General features: G+C 36.8%; 2 protein-coding genes across 4 annotated transcripts; one reads left to right on the top strand and one right to left on the bottom strand.

Annotated features, from left to right (window-relative positions):
• Positions 1-8: 8 nt before the first annotated feature.
• Positions 9-1,361, bottom strand: LOC124533984 (acyl carrier protein, mitochondrial). 3 transcript variants are annotated; one of them, XM_047109574.1, is made up of 4 exons: positions 1,112-1,361; positions 800-919; positions 651-764; positions 9-515 (listed from the first exon to the last, which is right to left on the bottom strand). In XM_047109574.1, the coding sequence occupies exons 1-4, from the start codon at positions 1,277-1,279 to the stop codon at positions 336-338; spliced, it is 582 nt and encodes a 193-aa protein (XP_046965530.1). In that variant the 5' UTR covers positions 1,280-1,361; the 3' UTR covers positions 9-335. The 3 variants fall into 3 exon arrangements, with proteins under 3 accessions (XP_046965530.1, XP_046965528.1, XP_046965529.1); XM_047109572.1 differs by lacking the exon at positions 651-764 and having other exon boundaries at positions 1,112-1,360; XM_047109573.1 differs by lacking the exon at positions 651-764 and having other exon boundaries at positions 800-907; positions 1,112-1,343.
• Positions 1,362-1,828: 467 nt separating this feature from the next.
• On the top strand, positions 1,829-19,168 carry LOC124534185 (protein HID1). Its single transcript, XM_047109894.1, has 15 exons — positions 1,829-1,968; positions 2,041-2,254; positions 8,084-8,229; positions 8,354-8,407; positions 9,268-9,467; positions 9,920-10,061; positions 10,692-10,763; positions 11,324-11,518; positions 11,988-12,078; positions 12,693-12,923; positions 13,305-13,469; positions 13,539-13,784; positions 15,530-15,815; positions 16,272-16,430; positions 17,880-19,168. Exons 1-15 carry the CDS (start codon positions 1,903-1,905, stop codon positions 17,941-17,943), a joined length of 2,331 nt encoding a protein of 776 aa, XP_046965850.1. The 5' UTR covers positions 1,829-1,902; the 3' UTR covers positions 17,944-19,168.
• Positions 19,169-20,762: the final 1,594 nt, after the last annotated feature.

The following is a 20,762-nucleotide window of genomic DNA, read 5'->3' as shown; positions in this document are numbered from 1 at the left end:
ATAATATATCTATTTCAACTTCTTTTATTGAAGCATAAAATTAGGTTTACATTGATCAAATGAAAAGCAAATGATCTATTCTAACAGCCATATAATCAATAAAAACAATTTACACTTTTTACATCCCCATTAGATGTTCAGCCATATTCACATTGCTCATTCTTAAATGAATATGTTAATTAAACGTCCTATACACTAAGCTGAATCGCAAATATCTTAGACCAAGTGGTGGATATATAAAAAAAAGGTTTTATTTCTGACTATCTAGTCTTTCTGACTGTATACTATAGATAGATTGGTCTAAGATCACTGAGATTAGTTAGTTTTTAAATGATTTATTCATATATATCTTCTTTGTCAGCAACATACTGAACAATGTCTTTGGGTTTAAGAAGTCTCTCAGCATCTGAATCGGGGATTTCAAAGCCAAACTCATCTTCCATGGCCATGATGATTTCAACATGATCAAGGGAATCCAGCCCAAGATCATTTATGAAGTGCGAATCAAGAGATAACTGAAATAAAAAAAGTTCTTTTAGTGATTTCAATATATGGTTAATGTAAAATTAGTTAAGTTAGAAAAATATAGAATTGTAATAAAAGTTTGTGCAAGACTAATATACGTTTTGATAAAACAATGATCGAACTACCTTCTCTGGGCTAATTTTGTCATATAGTTGGAGTACTAGAATCACCCTACTTTGAATAAGATCGAGTGTAAGAGGAGGCCCACCGCTATAGTTCCGAACTCCGACTTTCTGTTTCTGAAACAAAATTGAAAAAAATAAATGTAGAGTACCTGAGTTGAAACCAGTTTGTCGTAAGCCTTGCACACTTTCATCACTCGTTCTGCGATCTCCTCCTGTGTTATTTTACGCACGGGCCCGGTAGCGAATTGTCGTTTACGCTGATATTGAACCTAAACATTATAGCACCACTGTACTTTCGTTATGCAATAACAGAAATAAGGTTATGTTATTGATTGTATATAAAACCTTGGATAATTCAGTAAATTTGAAAATTAACTTTATCATAGTCATATATTTAACAAGAAGTTAAATAAATCTTTCGGTAGACGTTAAATAATGTGTATTGATTGAAAATGCCTTACCCCATTTTGTAACTGCTGAATATTATATGTTCTAGCAATAGCCTTAACTGTATGGTATTTTTGCTGTAACGCTACAGTTGATAATCTGCATACTACAGGCGTTTTGTAAGTAGTGGATTTTCGTAATAATCCATTAAAAGCACTTCGAACAAGATTTGCTGCAGCCATTTTTCCGATTCAATGTTCCATAGACAAATTTGTACAGATGACAACAGCAAACTAATGTTACTAGTAATCACTCTTAGTAAAACCTTCAACTATAACTATTTCATAGAACATGCATTGCCGCAACCATAGACATAAACAAAATTGTGTTTGAATTAGTTCAGTACTATAACTACTATATTTCTTGCAATAACTGAAATTCTGTAAGCCATTTCCGCAAATGCAGGCGCACTATTTATGAAATTATGACCCACTACTAAGCCATTGTATAGCATAACATAAATAGGCTGTTACTTAATTTTAAAATTTTTAATTACAATCAAGTATTTGTTATGCTTATTAAATTATATATTAAATATAGTTAGAACATTTTTATTTATAAATAGCAATTTAATTAACTATTAATTAATAAAATTAAAAATAACGATATTTGAGAACCGATCGCAATATATGATTTTAAACAATTAAAAGTCACTCTTGAATTAAATTTATTTTGGATAAAACGAAGTCTAAAGTAATATTGTCAAGTTCCAACTTGTCAAATCATAAATGTCATTTTAATTTTGTTTTGTGCAGACGTATGTTGGAAATGATTTTATTGTTTTATAAATAAATTGATAAAAGAAATGGGTAACGCGGATACGAAATTAAATTTTAGAAAAGCTGTCGTTCAGCTCACATCAAAATCTCAGGTAATTTATAAAACAGCGTCATACACAAGTTATATTGTTTCGAAGTTTATTGATTGAAATTATTAATTTTAGCCTATCGACGCTGCTGATGAAAGTTTTTGGGATCAATTCTGGTCAGAGACTGTAACAAATGTACAAGATGTGTTTGCTTTGGTACCTGGGGCGGAGATACGTGCGTTACGCGAGGAATCGCCAAATAATTTAGCAACACTTGTATACAAGGCTGTTGAGAAGTTGGTGAAAATAGTTGATAGTAGCTGTAGGACTCAGCGTGAACAACAAACAGGTATGTCCTTGAATATTTTATGCACTTCAGTTTAAATTTAGCTTTGATCAGCATATGTTTATGTATTGTACCTTGTGACTTAAATCCTATGCCAAAATTAATTTAAAGTCTTGATGTGTTATATATCCATTGCTTATTCCGTACAAATGAGAAAAGATAAGTAACTTTAACTTGTCATAAATAACTTCACATCATACCAAAAATATATGTTCTTAAGTGGTTTAACTAGAATATCTTATAAAAATATTTAGGAACCTAATAAGTCAGTAGATTTTCAAAATATTTTAGCACTTTTTCATATTATCTGTATATTAATATTTTGTCTAATACACATTATTCACACATTTATTTATGAACTGAACTACCAGGAGGATAATTTTACAATACTTTGAGTTCAAAGATGCAGATTTGTAGATAAAAAATATACTTTTGTAAGTTAAAAGTTATGTCTTTCTCTGGATTTTCATTAGTCTATGAATCTATGTTTGATATACTTTACGCTTTTAATGATTAAACATTAAACCTAAAAATAATATTGGTGTAAGTAAAATAGACATTGTTTTTATTATTCTCAACCTGCTATATATTATACTAGACTTAAAACTAGAAGTTGATGTTAATCCTCTTCCTCTTTGGATAGCTTACTGAGTGCACGTGTCTGTGACTGTGAATTGTGTTAAATTTTATATATTCATATACTAAACATTATAAATCCGATCAATAAATAGGAGCGCATGACCAAACAAGAGGTACACACTCATTACTGCGCCTAGTACTTTTGTGCACTACGCTTCGGAATTACAACTTATAAGGCCACGCCTACCACGCTACGAAGTATCTGCAAGCGCAACGAGATTCTATCGTTTGCTTGTACCGCTTCCGAAATCCTGTTGCCCTGGTACTTGGACCTCCTCTTGAACGAAAAATACGAGGTATTATTTATATTTATTCATTAACTTGAAAAATGCCAATTGAACATTCTCCACCAAAAACACCTACTACTATGCTGCAGCATTCTCAATCCTCACCGGATATAACTGTAGACCAGAATGTAACAACAAGATCACAGAGATTAAAGCGTAAGCAGGGAGATGACTTGGAATATTTTATAAAAAAATTTGAAAATATGTTCTCCACTTGGACAGCCACACAAGACGCTAAGTATGAATCACTGCTGAGTACTATTAACATGATCAAAGATCAAAACTCACAAATTTCCACATCAATTGAATTCATGAGCCAAAAATATGATGAATTAAAAATTAAATATGACTCACTACTGCAAGAAAAATTAGAAGTCAAAGCACAAATAAGAAATTTGGAGGAAAAGGTTGAATTACTGGAAAGAAGAAGTCGCGCCACCTGTGTAGAAATCCGAAATATTCCAAATTCAAAAACAGAAAAAGCGCAGGAATTGCATGATATTGTGAAATCACTTGGAAATGTACTCAAGGTTGACATCGACCCTCAGGAAATTCGAAACATTCACAGGGGATATTCAAAGAATGAAACATCTAAACCCGTAATTGTGGAATTTTCAACGGTAAGCACGAAGGATAAAATATTGCGATCGATAAAACAACTCACGAAGGACAATAACGGTGTCAGACTGAACACCATGCACCTGGGCCTCGATGGACCTCAAACAACAATTTATGTATCAGACTTCCTTACACCGAGCATGAAAAGACTGCATTTCATGGCTAGAGATTTCGCTGCGAAAAATAATTACAAGTTCTGCTGGGCCACTCCAGGTAGTATATTTTTACGCAAAAAAGAAAATGAACCCTCAATTCGTTTAAAAAACGAACTAGATCTCAAACGCTTGCAAACTACTTAAGCGACTCGCGGTCCTTAATGTTGTATCTTTTTATTTTAATTATTACTAATCTTATAAATATGTACACATTTCACACTCACACAAACATATCACAAACACAATGCTCATTCTACCTATTTAACACATTCACACAATACGGTCAATCGATATTAAAAATGTATGCTATAGTAAGTAGATATACAGCTTTTATGTCTATGCTCATAATTAATTTGTTCAGTTATATTCGTACTCAACGCAAACGGGCTTACTGTGAGTATAATTTAAGATACACCATAAATTCCCTAAATTATCTTAAAATATTATTTTTTAAAGCACAATGGCAGATTTACATAATATAAATAATATTGATAGTTTTGAATTAACAGACTTAATATGTTGTGAACCAGAATATTGTAATACCTTAATTTCGAAACCTAATGCTTATCTTAAAATATTGCAACAAAACATCAGAAGCGTATATAAAAATTTTAATAGCCTAAATGTGTTACTATCGAGATTAAATCTCAACTGTGACATTATTATATTATCTGAATGCTGGCTTTCTAACGTCACAAACCTTCCAAATATCCCGGGTTACACGAGCTTTAGTACTTCAGTTAATTACAATCAAAATGATGGTGTCATTGTAATTTTAAACAATAATATTGTTTTCAAAGTTGAGGAGCCCATCATGTTAGAGGCAAATTGCCTAACGATAAGAATAAATGAAGATACGGTGATAATTGCTATATACAGACCCCCTAGTTTCCACCAGCTAGATAACTTCATCCAATCCCTACACAACTTGCTCAAGCAGCTTTCGTCTTATAAAAATATATTATTAATGGGAGACATTAATATTAATATTGCTGAATTAACCCAGGACACTTCAAATTATCTTGAAATCTTGTCATTTTTTGGTTTAATCCCGGCATATTACAAACCTACTCGAATGAACAGTTGCTTAGATCACACAATTGTTAAATCAAAACTACCCTCTTTTACATTTATTTTAAAAACAGCTATTACTGATCATGAACCAATTTTATTTTGTTTGAAGAAAAATACGAATAATATTAATAATAAAATAAAACACTCTTATAAATTAAATATTGAAACATTAAAAAATGATTGCAAAAACTTAGATTTAAGTGGTATATATGATATTAATAAAAATCCAGATCAGTGCATGAAGATATTTATAGATCTCTTACAAACTATTATTTTGAAAAATACTCTCACAAAAAAACTTCCACGAAGTAAAATCATAAAAAAAACCCTGGATAACCATAGGTTTGCTGAAATGTATAAGAACGAGGGATAGAATGCACTACAAATTAAAGAAAGAAGTAAATAATGAGACTCTAAGAATAACATACAAACGTTATAGAAATTTCTGTAATCAAATTTTAAAAAAATGTAAACGGGACTACGAAAGAAACGAAATTAAAGCAGCTGGAAATAATAATAAAAAAATTTGGAATGTAATAAAAAATATTAATCACTTAAACAAAACGACAAACCCACCATTTGAACTACTAAATATAAATAAAACACCCCTTGAATCAGTAAACTCAATAAATTCTTTCTTTGCGAATATAGGTGCAGATCTGGCAACAAAAATAACCCTAAACCTTCCACCCGCATTAACCAACGTCCATAGTACATCAACCAAAAATAGTTCATTTGTTCTCTTAGATACTACTGAAGATGAAATACGGAGATATATCATCAACCTAAAAACAGACTGTAGTCCTGGCTGGGATGGCATCTCCTCTAAAGTACTCAAATGTTTAAATGAATTTATTGTGACCCCACTGACCTACATATTTAATAGATGTTTATCCGAAGGCGTATTCCCCATTTCTCTTAAAAAATCCATCGTTAAACCAATTTTCAAATCCGGAGACAGAAACATAGTATCAAACTATCGCCCTATTTCGATATTACCTTCCCTCTCTAAACTACTTGAAAAAATTATAAATAGTAGGCTTCTGAAATATTTGGAAGATAAAAAATTACTATCTGATTCACAATATGGCTTTAGGAAAGGAAAATCAACATCAGATGCAGTTCATTCCCTCACAAATTACATTGTAGATAAATTAGACAATAAAGAAAAATGCCTTACAATTTTTATAGATCTTCAAAAGGCCTTCGATACGGTGTCTTTTAATAAAATGGTTCAGAAGTTAGAAGCTTTAGGTATAAGAGGTAAACAGCTACAACTTTTTGAAAATTACTTGCAAGATCGCTCCCAGCAGGTTAAAATAGGTGATGTGATTAGCAATGAGAGTCCTATCACCTATGGGATTCCCCAAGGCAGCATTTTAGGCCCAACTCTATTTCTGTGCTATATAAATGAGCTTTGTAACCTTAATCTAAGCAAGTGTAAAATAATATCATACGCCGATGACACCACTCTTACATTTCATGGTAAAACATGGAATGAGGTATTTTTATTAGCACAAGAGGGTTTTAATACGGTTAATCACTGGATGGCTTTAAACACTCTCACGCTTAATCCACAAAAAACTCAATACATAACCTTTTTTATACGCAACACCTACCGTAATAAAATTCTACATGAATTAATAGCTCATTCCTGCAATCAAAAAAATCACATTACATGTAACTGTCCCATGATTAACAGAACCGATCAAACTAAATACTTAGGTGTTACAATCGATCAGAACCTCACCTTTAAAGGGCATTTAATGCAAATAAGTCAAAAAATTAGAAAACTCACTTATATCTTTAAAAATTTAAGAAATATCGCTGACTGGAGACTCGTCAAGACTGTTTATATATCATTATGCCAATCTTTAATAGCATATTGCATATCAGTTTGGGGCAGCTCGAATAAAACGCTCATAATTGAAGTGGAAAGAGCTCAAAGAATGTTGCTTAAAGTAGCTCTCTCTAAGCCTCGCTTATTCCCAACTGTAAATGTATATAAGGAGGCAAATGTTCTATCTGTCAGAAAACTTTACATACAAAATATGATTTTAAAAAAACACTCAATGATAAATACATCACAAATAGATACAGTTGACTCAAGAAGATCTTATGAGGTCTGTGAAACTCAAAGAGTTCAAACTTTTTTTGCCCAAAAATTTTATAATTTTAAAGTAGGAAGGCTGTATAATAAGATAAATAGAATACTTACAATCTCAAATTTAATTAAATTCTCATGTAAGAAAAAACTAACTGATTGGCTATTAACACTTGACTATGACGAGACAGAAAAAATAATAATGTAATGGCTATACATAACCACGATCCGACTAACTCACACACACACACACACACACGCACACACACACACACACACGCACACACACGCACGCACACACACACACACGCACGCACATACACATACACATACACGGAAATTCGCAGATGCGCGCACACATACAACAAAGTCACGAACATAAATTACTTTTCATTTTATTTGTCTTTATTTCATAATTTACAATGTCTATATCATGTTTGGTCTTTTTCATATTACATGTAATTTTATATAACAAATTGTTGATATCCTAGAGGTGGAGCCAGGAGACCCTTAGCACAGGGCAACCTAGTTTGGGCTCCTGTCTCCCACACATTATTGTACTTATTATTAAGATACGTTTAAACTGTAATATATGTAATGTGGGAGAGAATAAATAAATTATTATTATTATTATTATTAATTAAGTATCATTTTCTAAAAGAATAAGTCAATCAATAAGAATAACTCGGATGTGCCTCAGAGTTCACATACTGGCCCTATATTGTTAAAAACTTTTATTAATAACTTAATAATTATTTTAAAATTGTTTAAACATTATGAGTTAACTGTTATCTTCTTATAATTTATAATTTAGCTCAAGTTGTATTTATTTGTAAAACCAAAAAAAATGTATAAGTTGGTGAAAAAAAATTCAAAATAGATGATAGTCTTAGAAGAAAAATTATCACTAAAAACACATAAACTTGAATTGATGATATGTAATATTTTCTTGTAGCTTTGAATTGTTCACGATTGCTGACGCGTGTCCTGCCTTATATGCTGGAGGAACCCGAATGGCACAGCTTCTTCTGGTCGTCGTTGCCGGCTGCTTCTGAGAATGATTCCGTACCACTAGCACAATCGCTCATCAATGCTATCTGTGTATGTTGTTTATATTTCTGATCCTTTGAGCTCAGATATTGATTGAAATATCTGCTCTTTGGATAGAACATATCTGATACGAGTTGAAGGTTAAATAAATTTTATAATGTCATTCTATTTACAGGATCTCCTCTTTTGTCCAGACTTCACAGTCGTGAGCACGAAAAGATCGGGGCCAGTGAGTTTTTTCGTCCTAGTTCATCTTCATTCTTTATGAATAAGGCTCATTTTACATATTTTAATGTGACTAAAAAATATACCTTTAATTGTTTGTTTCGAACCAAAATAAATAAGGTCTACTCCAGGATCTTAATATTTTAGACTGACGTATAGTACGACACAACTTAGATGTCGCATCGACAAAATTCGTAAAACCGATCACATCCGAATTGAGTACGCTATCCCAAAAATATCAAAATTTATTTTTCATGCGAATATGATCTTTACACAAACGTAATAGCTTATAATATCATATGACCTAATATATTCGTCAATTTGACGCGTCGATTGACATGCACTAGCTTTCTCTGACGCGTGAATCTATAGCGACGAATAGCGTCGAATGGCGCGATATGGAGCTATTTCTATTGGTCGTGTAAATCGGCATTAATTCCATTGCATTTTCCGAAGCTACGTCTAATTTGTGTCGTACTATACATAAGTATAATTACTTAGAATAAGGAGTTACAGTAATGGTTTTAAGTAAGAATAGAGAGGTCGCTAACGGATGTCTAAATAATTCTTGGTGGTAGGGCTTTGTGCGAGCCCGTCTGGGTAGGTACCACCCACTCATCAGTTATTCTACCGCCAAATAACAGTAGTCAGTATTGTTGTGTTCCGGTTTGAAGGGTGAGTGAGCCAGTGTAACTACAGGCACAAGGGACATAACATCTCAGTTCCCAAGGTTAGTGGCGCAGTGACGATGTAAGGAACAGTTAATATTTCTCACAGCGTCATTGTCTATGGGTGATATGGTGACCACTTACCATCAGGTGGCCCATATGCTCGTCCGCCAACCTATACATATGTCGGCGGCAGGAGCGCGCGGAGGAGCTGTCGTCGCTGGACAGCTGCGAGTACATCTGGGCGGGCGGCGTGGGCTTCGCGCGCAGCCCGGCGCGCAGCGCGGCGCACGAGGCGGCGCGCGCCGAGCTGCTGCGCCTGCTGCTCACGTGCTGCAGCGAGACCGTGTACAAGCCCGCCGCGCTCGCCGCCGCGCACCACAACAAGTGGATCGCGTCAGTAGCCCACTCGAACGGCACTCATTTGCCGTCTTATCATGTTATATATATGTTTATCAAACAACTTTCGAGGGGAAATAAGTATAATAAAGACATAAGCCCCTTGATCGCCAAATAAATTGAACAATTTTTTTTCAGCAGGTGTCTTAATTATTTATTACGGATCGAATTAGATTCTTTAATTCTTCTATGGTGAAATACAACTGTAACACTCACTTGTATGTTATTATATCGACATATGTTATTATATGTGTTTACACGTCGGAAATCCCCCCCCTAAACGCCATATGTTTTTTATATAGCGAGTTTCATAGAAAAATTGAGCTAAACACACTTATACAAAGAGCTGTGTAAAAATATAGTTATATATGGTTGGATGGTTATATATCTTGACGACAAGAAGAACTCTTATTCTTTTGTCATCATTGTCATGGAGAGTCTTTCACCAGATACTTAACGAGTCCCGAGAACCGTCACGCGTTGCCCCTGTTCACGTCGCTGCTCAACACGGTGTGCTCGTACGACCCGGTGGGGCTCGGCCTGCCCTACAATCACTTGCTGTTCGCTGACACCTTGGAGCCTTTGGTTGAGGTACATACGAGATGTTTAATTTGAATGAAGCTCTTTAGTTTCGCTACTCTTTAACCGTGCCTACAAAATCTGTTTACTTAGTAAATTAATAAAGTAATAAGACGTAGTAGTAACGTAGTAACTTAAAGAAATCCGTTTTCTGGCGTTGGTCGGCCGATGGAATTCCCCACTGATTTATCGCTGGGTACAGCTTCATGCTCCCTCTACTAAACATCTTTTTTAGAACCGGGGCTCACAGGATGCCGTAAATTCTTTGTTATTTGTTTTGTCTTTTTTCATTGGCTAGTTTTAAACTAAATAAATGTAACACAAATCCAGATTTTAATTTTATACATTTATTTTTGCTACTAACACGTTATTTGTTTATAATAGTTTTATTTGTATATGGATTAATTATTAATCTGAAATGAATGCTTATTATTATTATTTTTATTTTATTATTGTAACCCACCTTATGAATAAATTACTTTTTTTAAATAGAATAAAATTTAATTTCCTAAATCGACATTTGTTAAGTTTTTTCGACAATTGCCTCGAACATGCTACCGAGTAATAGTTTCTTACTAAAACTCAGATACTTCTATACTTTCACTTATATTTATTTATATTGTTTATTCACGTTCCTTGCAGGTAGCGCTCCAAGTTTTGATCGTAACGTTGGACCACGACACGAGTAATGTCGTCACCGAGGATTCTGACGAGGTATTTAAAAATATACTTTTATTGAACCTTTTGTATTGAAATAATTAGTTTTTAAAGAGTGAAGTTAAATAAATAAATATGAGACAACATCACATACATTACTCTGATCCCAATGTAAGTAGCTAAAGCACTTTTGTTATGGAAAATCAGAAGTAACGACGGAACCACAGACCCAAGACAACATAGATAACTAATGGTAATCATTGATTTGGCCGGGAATCGAACCCGGTACCTCGGAGTGGCGTACCCATGAAAACCAGTGTACATACCACTCGACCACGGAGGTCGTCATAGTTTAGAATTTAGTGAAGTTTTAGGAAATCAAGCAACACAAACATCTAAGATCCTAAGATTGATAGCATATTGACGATCAAATGGATGGTCAATAAGTATAAGTGTCAACTGTTACTATTTATACGCGCTGGTGACCACTAAGCATCGTTTTACATACTGTTTAATAATAAACGATATGCACTGCACAAAAAAAGTACTAGACAAATTTTGCCAATATTATTCTTGAATGGTAAAGTTTCAAGGATTATCATTATCAATTCCTCTAGCGGCTTCCTGATAACCTGTTCATCAACTACCTCTCCCGTATCCACCGGGACGAAGACTTCCAGTTCGCCCTACGGGGAGTGACGAGACTCCTCAATAATCCTCTTCAGCAGACCTACCTCCCCAACTCAAGCAAGAAGGTGGCCTTACATCAGGAACTACTGGTCTTGTTTTGGAAGATGTGTGACTACAACAAGGTATGTGTTTTAGACTCTCAGAGAAAAACTGGTTCTGCTATCCGACTTTCGATTTCTGAGAAAGCATTCTGTAAATACTAAACTTTGACATTTATTGTGAAATCTTTTTGAGTATTTCCAAAAGTAATTTTGGGATATTTATGGCCAATTTTTATAAATCGATTAAGTTAAAGTTATTTATCTATAAATGTCCGACACATTTTGGGGATTGTCACCTTCCAATTTAACGTTAAAAATTAGTAGAATTTATAGTTTGAACCGAATTGAATTTGAAGATAATGATGATAGATTCAGTTCATTTATTCATTCACCAGTTCCCGGAAGGTACCGCTATTCCTCGTCATGGTGGCGACGATGGTAACGGTGGGACGGGGGGTGCTAATAGATCATGATGATGATGATGATAGAAAATACTTGCATATCTTGGATAAATTAAAACGCCTTTCCTAATAACGTTTCTTGTTCTTAGAAATTCATGTACTACGTCCTGAAAAGCAGTGACGTTCTCGAAGTTCTGGTGCCGATACTGTACCACCTGAACGATTCACGCGCCGACCAGTGTGAGTACAACGTACTAGACGTAACAAGTACCTTATCTGTACGTGTGTATGTGTGTGTGTGTGTATGTGTATATATTCAAGGTATATAAAACAAAATGACGTTTACAAAATTTTTATGTCTCTTTATTGGCTCGGCTAATGTCTGGAATATCTCGACCGATTTTGACGAGACTTTCACTGGGAGCTGATGTAATGAGGAGTAACTTAGGCTTCAACAGCAATTTTGTTGTTAAATTTAAACACGCACGAAGTTGCGGGCCCAGCTGGTTAGAACGTGTGCATCTTAACCGATGATTGCGGGTTCAAACCCAGGCAAGCACCGCTGATTCATGTGCTTAATTTGTCTTTATAATTCATCTCGTGCTCAGCGGTGAAGGAAAACATCGTGAGGAAACCTGCATGTGACAAATTTTCATAGAAATTCTGCCACATGTGTATTCCACCAACCCGCATTGGAACAGCGTGGTGGAATATGTTCCAAACCTTCTCCTCGAAGGGAGAGGAGGCCTTTAGCCCAGCAGTGGGAATTTACAGGTTGTTGTTGTTGTTGTTGTTGTTGTTGTTGAAGTCGCGGGCCCAGCTGGTATGGTAACTTATGAAAGAACATGTCTCAGCTCGCGTGGGGTTAATGCACATCGGCGTGTTCATCCTGCTGCTGCTCTCCGGCGAGAGGAACTTCGGCGTGCGCCTCAACAAGCCGTACACCGCCACCGTGCCCATGGACATCCCCGTGTTCACGGGCACCCACGCGGACCTCCTCGTCGTCGTCTTCCACAAGATCATCACGACCGGCCACCAGAGGCTGCAGCCGCTATTCGACTGCCTGCTCACGATTCTCGTCAACGGTACCACTTTAAATAGAACAGTATCCTTTTTGTCTCTTTATTTTCTTTTCTTTATGGTATAGGTTGGCGGACGAGCATATGGGCCACCTGATGGTAAGTGGTCACCATCGCCCATAGACATTGACGCTGTAAGAAATATTAAGTATTCCTTAAATCGTCAATGCGTCACCAACCTTGGAAACTAAGATGTTATGTCCCTTGTGCCTGTAGTTACACTGGCTCACTCACCCTTCAGACTGGAACACAACAATACCGAGTATTGGTATTTGGCGGTAGAATAACTGATGAGTGGGTGGTACCTACCCAGACGGGCTTGCACAAAGCCCTACCACCAAGTCTATATAATAGATTCATTTAGAAAAATTTCAAACGATATTTCAGTGTCACCGTACCTGAAGACTCTCTCGATGGTGTCGTCGACGAAGCTGCTGCACCTGCTCGAGGCTTTCAGCACGCCGTGGTTCCTGTTCTCGAGACCCCACCACCACCACCTCGTCTTCTTCCTCCTCGAGATGTTCAACAACATGATCCAGTACCAGTTCGACGGTAGGCGCTAGCTGGTAGCACGGTTTAGCTCACACGAGACGGGAATGTTTATCGGAGCGCGCGTGGCAGGGAACTCCAACCTGGTGTACACCATCATCCGCAAGCGCGGCGTGTTCCACGCGCTGGCCAACCTGCCGCACGAGCACGCCGCCATCGCGCGCTCGCTGGCGGCCGCGCGCGCGCAGCCCGCCGCCGGCGACGCGCTGCCGCGCTCCCGCAGCGCCGACTGCGTGCCCGAGGCCGCCATGGAGGGCTCGCGCCCCGCGCAGCCCGCCGAGCCCGGCACGCTCAACGCCACGCTGCCCGACACGCCAGGTGATCATGCGATACTTAAGTACTCGTAACGAGGTGTGTTCACAAAGTGTCGCGAATTTTGTGTTTTTTCAAAAATTATTTATTTTAAATTATTTATTATTATAGAGTCGAGATGGCTCAGTGGTTAGAACGCGTGCATCTTAACCGATGATTGCGGATTCAAACCCAGGCAAGCACCGCTGATTCATGTGCTTAATTTGTCTTTATAATTCATCTCGTGCTCAGCGGTGAAGGAAAACATCGTGAGGAAACCTGCATGTGACAAATTTCATAGAAATTCTGCCACGTGTGTATTCCACCAACGCGCATTGGAACAGCGTGGTGGAATATGTTCCAAACCTTTTCCTCAAAGGGAGAGGAGGCCTTTAGCCCAGCAGTGGGAATTTACAGGCTGTTGTTGTTGTTGTTGTTTGTTGTTGTATTTATTTATTCATGAATACCTATTTTGTCCCCTTCAAAGTAATCCCCATGAGATATTATACACTTGTGCCAACGGTTTTTCCAATCTTCGAAGCACTTCAAAAAATCATTTTTTTTATCTTTCTAAGCTCCTCCTTCGATGCCGTCTTTATAACGCCAAGCGTAGCGTAACGTCATCCCTTCATGGGCCTCTTCAGTTTAGGGAACAAGAAAAAGCCACAGAGGCCAGATCTGGGGAATACGTTGTCTGCGGCATCATTAGTGTGTTGTTTTTGACCAAAAAGTCGCGCACAAGCTACGATGGTGAAAGTGGTGCAAAAGCCAATTTTTGTTCTTCCACAAATCCGGGCGTTTCTGGCGGATTGCTTCGCCCATAACTTGCAAGTAATATTCCTTATTGACCGTTGTCTTGACTGTGTCAAGAACTCATGATGCACCACGCCCTTGCAATCGAAGAAAACTGTCAGCAAAACTTTCACATTCGATCGAAATTGGCGCTCTTTTTTTCGGTGTTGGTTCGTGCGGCAGCTTCCATTGAGATGATTGAGCTTTGGTTTCCACGTCATAACCATAACCCACGATTCATCACCAGTTATGACCCTCTGGAGCAAATTTGGGTCGTCGCGGACAGAGTCCAACATTTCATTAGCAATGATCATGCGATGCTGTTTTTGGTCGCAATTAAGCAATTTTGGTACGAATTTCGCCGCGAGCCATTTCACGCAAAATCATTGATAAAAATCGAATGGCACAAGCCATTGATATGTTTAGATCCTCAGCAACCTCTCTAACAGTGATTCGACGATTGGCCAATATCATTTTCTCCACTTCATTAATTTTTTCGTCGGTCGTCCGGCACGCTCTTCGTCGTTCACATCTTTTCGGCCTTCTGAGAACATTTTGTACCAGCGATAAACGTTGCTTCGGTCCAAGGTAGCTTATCCGTATGCCATAGTCAATACTCGGAATGCATCCGCGTACTTAATTTCTTTTTTCAAACAAATTTGATACAGGTTCTTTGATCCATTTTTTTAATGGGTACAAATCGAAGACGATCCAAAACACGTGCAAGTAAAGCAGCTGTCAACAATTAAATAAACATTTATAATGGCAGAGCTTGTCGGCATAAGTGAGAGACATGAGAACCAACATAAAGCCACAAAAGGATCGAAATTCGAATATACGTAACCCGCGAAAATTCAAAATTTGCGATACTTTTTGAACACACCTCGGTTATAGCCAACCATGACCGAGACTTACATATATATATGACCTCGACATATTTGGCAAACGTGATTGATTGCCGCGTGTCCGCTCGCCCGCAGCGATCGCGACGATGACGGAGCGCGAGTCGGCGCACCCGCCGGCGCGCGAGCAGCTGCTGCCGCGGCGCGACGGCGACGGCGAGGACCGCAGCCCCGAGCGCGCGCGCGTGGCGCACGTGGGCGGGGCCCGGGGGCCCGGCGGGGGCGCCGGCGGGGGCCTGGCGGAGGCGGAGTGGCGGCCGAGCGGCGAGTGGGTGGCGAGCTGGCGCGGGCGGCTGCCGCTGCAGACCATCATGCGCCTGCTGCAGGTGCTCGTGCCGCAGGTCGAGAAGATCTGCATCGACAAGTGAGTGCTCGCGCCACGCGTCATACGAAGGCCTTGACGATTGTCCTTGTACAGGTCACTATTAGACACGTGGTTAATAATGAAACAACACAGTTCGATTTATAACGGACACGTCTTGCTCGTACGGCGAACTAACTGATTATGATATGGCCAATGGCCGTACCCCCCACTATTGCTCGCCTTACGCGTAGGCTTGTCCGTATTTATTTATGCACTACCTCATATAATACACTACAGTCCTGTCCCCGAGTTATATTTAAATAGATTAGGTAAATTTATTTTTATTTATTTGATATTGCCCACTATAAAAAAAAATATCTAGTAAAAACAAATGTTCCGATTAAGAATGATTAGCGCTATCCATAAACAACCGATAGACAAGTTGATATTTTTTTGGCATTGAAAGTATTTTTGCTCAGGAGATGATGGTCGACAACAATACTATGTCCGCTCCAGGGGGCTGACGGACGAGTCGGAGATCCTGCGCTTCCTGCAGCACGGCACGCTGGTGGGGCTGCTGCCGGTGCCGCACCCCATCCTCATCCGCAAGTACCAGGCCAACGCGGGCACGGCGGCCTGGTTCCGCACCTACATGTGGGGCGTCATATACATACGGTATGGACTCAGGGCCGTATTTAGGGGAGGGCAACCGGGGCAACTGCCCTGGGGCCTCCACATGAGAGGGGGCCACAGTTTTCAGCAAGTTAACAAATACTGAGATATAGTCAAATTATAATAATGTTACTATTTAATATTTTAAAAGTTACCGATACAAATACGAAACAATTCATAGATTACTGATTGAAATAAAAAAAAAACTAATTAATTAATAATAATATAATTATTAGGGTGTTCACGCTTCTGTTTGTCTAGGGCCCTCACTGCTTTGTGGCCCGGGGCCTCCACACCTTTAAATCCGGCTCTGTATGTACTCCAGATCGTATTCGTTTTGGTCCTAGGCAGCCGATCCTGAGACCTTAGGCTGAAATCCCAGAACAAGTCCTTAAAAAGCTATGGGCTTTGTCTCTCAATCAAGCGATTTAACCAATCGAAATACAATATCCATATAGGCTTTTGCGAGAACTTTCGTAACGTAATTTCACAGAATTATTTTACGTTTAAAGTTATCACCGGTTCGAAATCCCGAACTTGGCAGCTAGAAAACTACATCATATCAGAACCAAATATTAGTTAATACGTTCAATGTGAAGCGAGGTCTACTAACTAGCGGCTAGTTCCGGCTTCGCACGGGTGGACATTAGTTTTTTTATTTATTTTTTTTTGTTGCTTTTTTCCGACATGTTTAACAATTGTCTTTCAACTTTTTTATTTCAACTTCAACTTATTTACACTAAAACCTTAATATATTATATACTTTATGAATCCCTCTATATACTCGTGAAAACCGCATGTAAATCCGTTCAGTAGTTTTGGAGTTACAGACAGACGGATGCAGTCGGGGGACTTTGTTTTATATGTAGTATGTAGTTACAAATTATAATAAGTACATTTACATTACATACACTGAAATCAATTAAATATAAAATTTAGTATAAAATAAGAATAAGAATTAATTTTAACATTAAATTCTTAAACATATACAAATATGAACTACTGTATAAATTTGTGGCAAAAATCCTAACAGCATTTCTCCGTTTATGTATTTGTATGTATTAGTACAGCACCACCCACCTTAGTTTCTATGACCTATCCTACACCGTTGGTTGCCTGGAAGAGATCGCTATGTAGCGATAAGGTCGCCGAAATTGTACGCCTCTTATATCAAGGTCATATCTTTGTTATATTTATTTCACTGTGTGGTGTACAGTGTAACTACAGGCACAAGGGACATAGCATCTTAGTTCCCAAGGTTGGTGGCACATTGACGATGTAAGGAATAGTTAATATTTCTTACAGCGTCATTGTCTATGGGTGATGGTGACCACTTACCATCAGGTGGTCCATATGCTCGTCCGCCAACCTATACAATAAAAAAAAAGCAATAAAGAATAACGTAAACTACACTAAAACTATGTAGTTATATATATTGGTGTCTGTTTCCAGTAACGTGGACCCGCCCATATGGTACGACACCGACGTGAAGCTGTTCGAGATCCAGAGAGTATGATCGTAAGCCTCGCACGCACACACAGACACACACACACACATATAGTTACATTTTGTAATTTCGAATAGAATAATTTCATATATGTATGTTGTTATGACATCACATCGCTGGATAAAATTATTTATTGCACTCGAAGGGAAATATATATTTATGTATATGTTATTTACTGAATATAGAAAGTAACTAGGAACATCTGTTTGTAGTCTTCGTCTGATATAATGTACATTACGTAAACAACATCATAATTATGACAAAGAATTATTCACTCTTGGTGAAACGTTCGTCCTGTCTCTTTTTAACTTTACGATAACCTTTATGTGAGAAAGAGATAAAGCTATTTTTGATATCATATAAGCTTAAACTTTTTCTCACCGTATATCGTAAATTTAAACAAAGACAGGGTGACTTCAGAAATCGGATTTCGACATTGAAATCCATACCTTTCGGATAAGAGATGTCGCCCATGCCTTTAAGAAAATAGTAGAATATCTTCCTTGCCGTGACGTCACACGAGTCGTACTGTGTCGATCTCAATTTGCAACAATTCTCATCAAAATATATACAGTGAATTAAGTGAAGCTACCACCGGTTCGGAAATTAGGTTTTACCAAGAAGAACCGGCAAGAAACTCAATATTTTAAATTTAAAAATACAGCGATGCAAGTAATCTTCAAAAGCGAAGATTGACAAAAAAATTTTCAATGTCAGATTGCCGGAAGTCCACTGTCAATCTATATTACATCAGTACATATATATGTATTATAAATTGAGCTTGTTGTGACATTTATTTATATTTTGTACAATGTAATAAAGAAATCATAAGTACCTACCATCTACTGGGTAAGTGTATATAACGTTTTAATACACGGTTGGCGTTTCATATTTGCGAATATCTACTGATTTTCTTAACATTTTAACGGGCTTACGTGCAGTTTGTTTAGAGAGTTTTGTTAAACATCGTTTTCTCTCTTTCTTGCATCATTGATTTGTCGAACGTAAGAAGGAGACGGCATTGTTTAACTAATTACCTTTTATGCAATATTCATATTTAAAACCGTGTTACTATAAATATTAGTGTAATTTATTAGCTTTTATAGTTTGTTCACGCTTCAGTCGGGTATACATATTATTTAAGCACAGCCATTGGCACTGCGTTATTTTACATTTTCTAGTTTATAGCTTGTCATTTTTAATCTATATTTTACAAGGCAAACGTTACCTCGACTAGTTTTTATTTTAATAAATTAACTAGCGACCCGCCCGGCTTAGCACGGGTGTAATGCTGATACTAAATACACTGCAAAATGTATTACAATGTATTATAAATATAAACCTTCCTCTTGGATCAATCTATCTATTAAAACAACCGCATCAAAATTTGTTGCGTAATTTTAAAGATCCATCATTAATATGTATATTTTATTTAAGAGGCTAATTTGATGTAATGTTAGTTGTACAAATCAAATCCAAAAGAAAATACCCACATCTGAGCAGACGAAAGAAACAACAACAATAAGAACAACAATTTGTGAATTTTTACAAATATATAATAACATAAAAGAACAAAACATAGCCAAGTGATCTTTTGTACTAGTTTTTGTTGTTATTCTTATTTTAATATAATTCTGAAAAGGTCGTTTTGTTTCGTTTACAGATTTTTAATATTCGTTACAACTAGCGCGCACTGGTAACTTTTGTCACGGTGACTGTTTCGTCACTCTTGTCAAGTTCGTGAATATGTACAGATGCAGACACAAATGTCACGTCGTAACGTGCGCGCACCTCCATACATATACATGGACTCGAAAAGAGTGACGAAACAGTCACCGTGACAAAAGTTACCAGTGCGCGCTAGTTCTAAATGTATAAATTATTTTATTTTATTATACTTCACTGTTTTATTACTATACTACATCGGCAAAATTCGTAAAATCGATCACAAACGAATTAACTGCGCTAACCCAAATTATCAATATTTATTTCATATGTAAATATGTGTTATCTCAATTTACTTACAACATAAATAATCACATGATCATACAACATAAATCGATAATCAATCTTACATATCGATTCCGTTACCGAGTTAATAATCGAATAACCCGGTGGACAGAGTATATAATAATTTGGTACTGATTCTTTATCCTTTTTTTTTTATACATTAGAAAGAGATAGTAAATAATAATGCCAGCTATAAACTAGGAATCTCAACGAGCTAGTTTACAATATCGATGAAAATACGCAATTTATATTTATGTTAGAACTATACCAAGAATAAAGTTAGTTTTATCGAATAATTTTTTTTTTTAAATCTTATATATAAGTCTTCTTTAGTCAATCGCTGTATAAACATGTTGTTCATGTATAATATCTTATGTAAAATAGTGAGATTATAAATTTAAACGTTGAATTTTAATTCCAAATTATATTTAAATGTATTAATTCGTACCTGTTCTAATAACTTATGATGTAACGAATCGATAACTTTTTTTAAATTGTGTTCTATATTTAAAATTATTGACAATTGTACTTATTTAATAGAAACAGAAAATACGTAATATTAAAACTAAAAATTTGTTCTTTGATTATTTTATTATTTTAACTATATATTTTATTAATGAAAATCTTATGAATTTTGTAACACAGTGGAGGCTGGAGCGCTTTGTTCAGAGTAATAAATGAAACAGAAAACTTTCTGTTCTACGAAATGTTCATCCAGCCAGTGATCAAAAGGAAAAACCTACGTCACTTTATTTTTCGAGTAACACTTGTTACAACAAGGCATAAGGCAAAAGTAATGCATTATACAGATTCATTAC

The sequence above is a fragment of the Vanessa cardui genome, chromosome 12 (assembly GCF_905220365.1).
Source record: "Vanessa cardui chromosome 12, ilVanCard2.1, whole genome shotgun sequence".
In the NCBI taxonomy this organism is placed as follows: domain Eukaryota; kingdom Metazoa; phylum Arthropoda; class Insecta; order Lepidoptera; family Nymphalidae; genus Vanessa; species Vanessa cardui.
Note: the sequence above shows the minus strand (reverse complement) of the source record. Positions and strands in the feature narration are given on the sequence as shown.

Coding starts and splice junctions, on each gene's coding strand:
- LOC124533984 (XM_047109574.1), bottom strand. CDS start 1,279: ATGGCTGCAGCAAATCTTGTTCGAAGTGCTTTTAATGGATTATTACGA. Junction 765..799: donor ACAAACTGGTTTCAACTCAG/GTACTCTACATT, acceptor ATTTTGTTTCAG/AAACAGAAAGTCGGAGTTCG. Junction 516..650: donor ACAAAATTAGCCCAGAGAAG/GTAGTTCGATCA, acceptor TTTTTATTTCAG/TTATCTCTTGATTCGCACTT.
- LOC124534185 (XM_047109894.1), top strand. CDS start 1,903: ATGGGTAACGCGGATACGAAATTAAATTTTAGAAAAGCTGTCGTTCAG. Junction 2,255..8,083: donor TCAGCGTGAACAACAAACAG/GTATGTCCTTGA, acceptor ATTTTCTTGTAG/CTTTGAATTGTTCACGATTG. Junction 15,816..16,271: donor GAGAAGATCTGCATCGACAA/GTGAGTGCTCGC, acceptor TGTCCGCTCCAG/GGGGCTGACGGACGAGTCGG.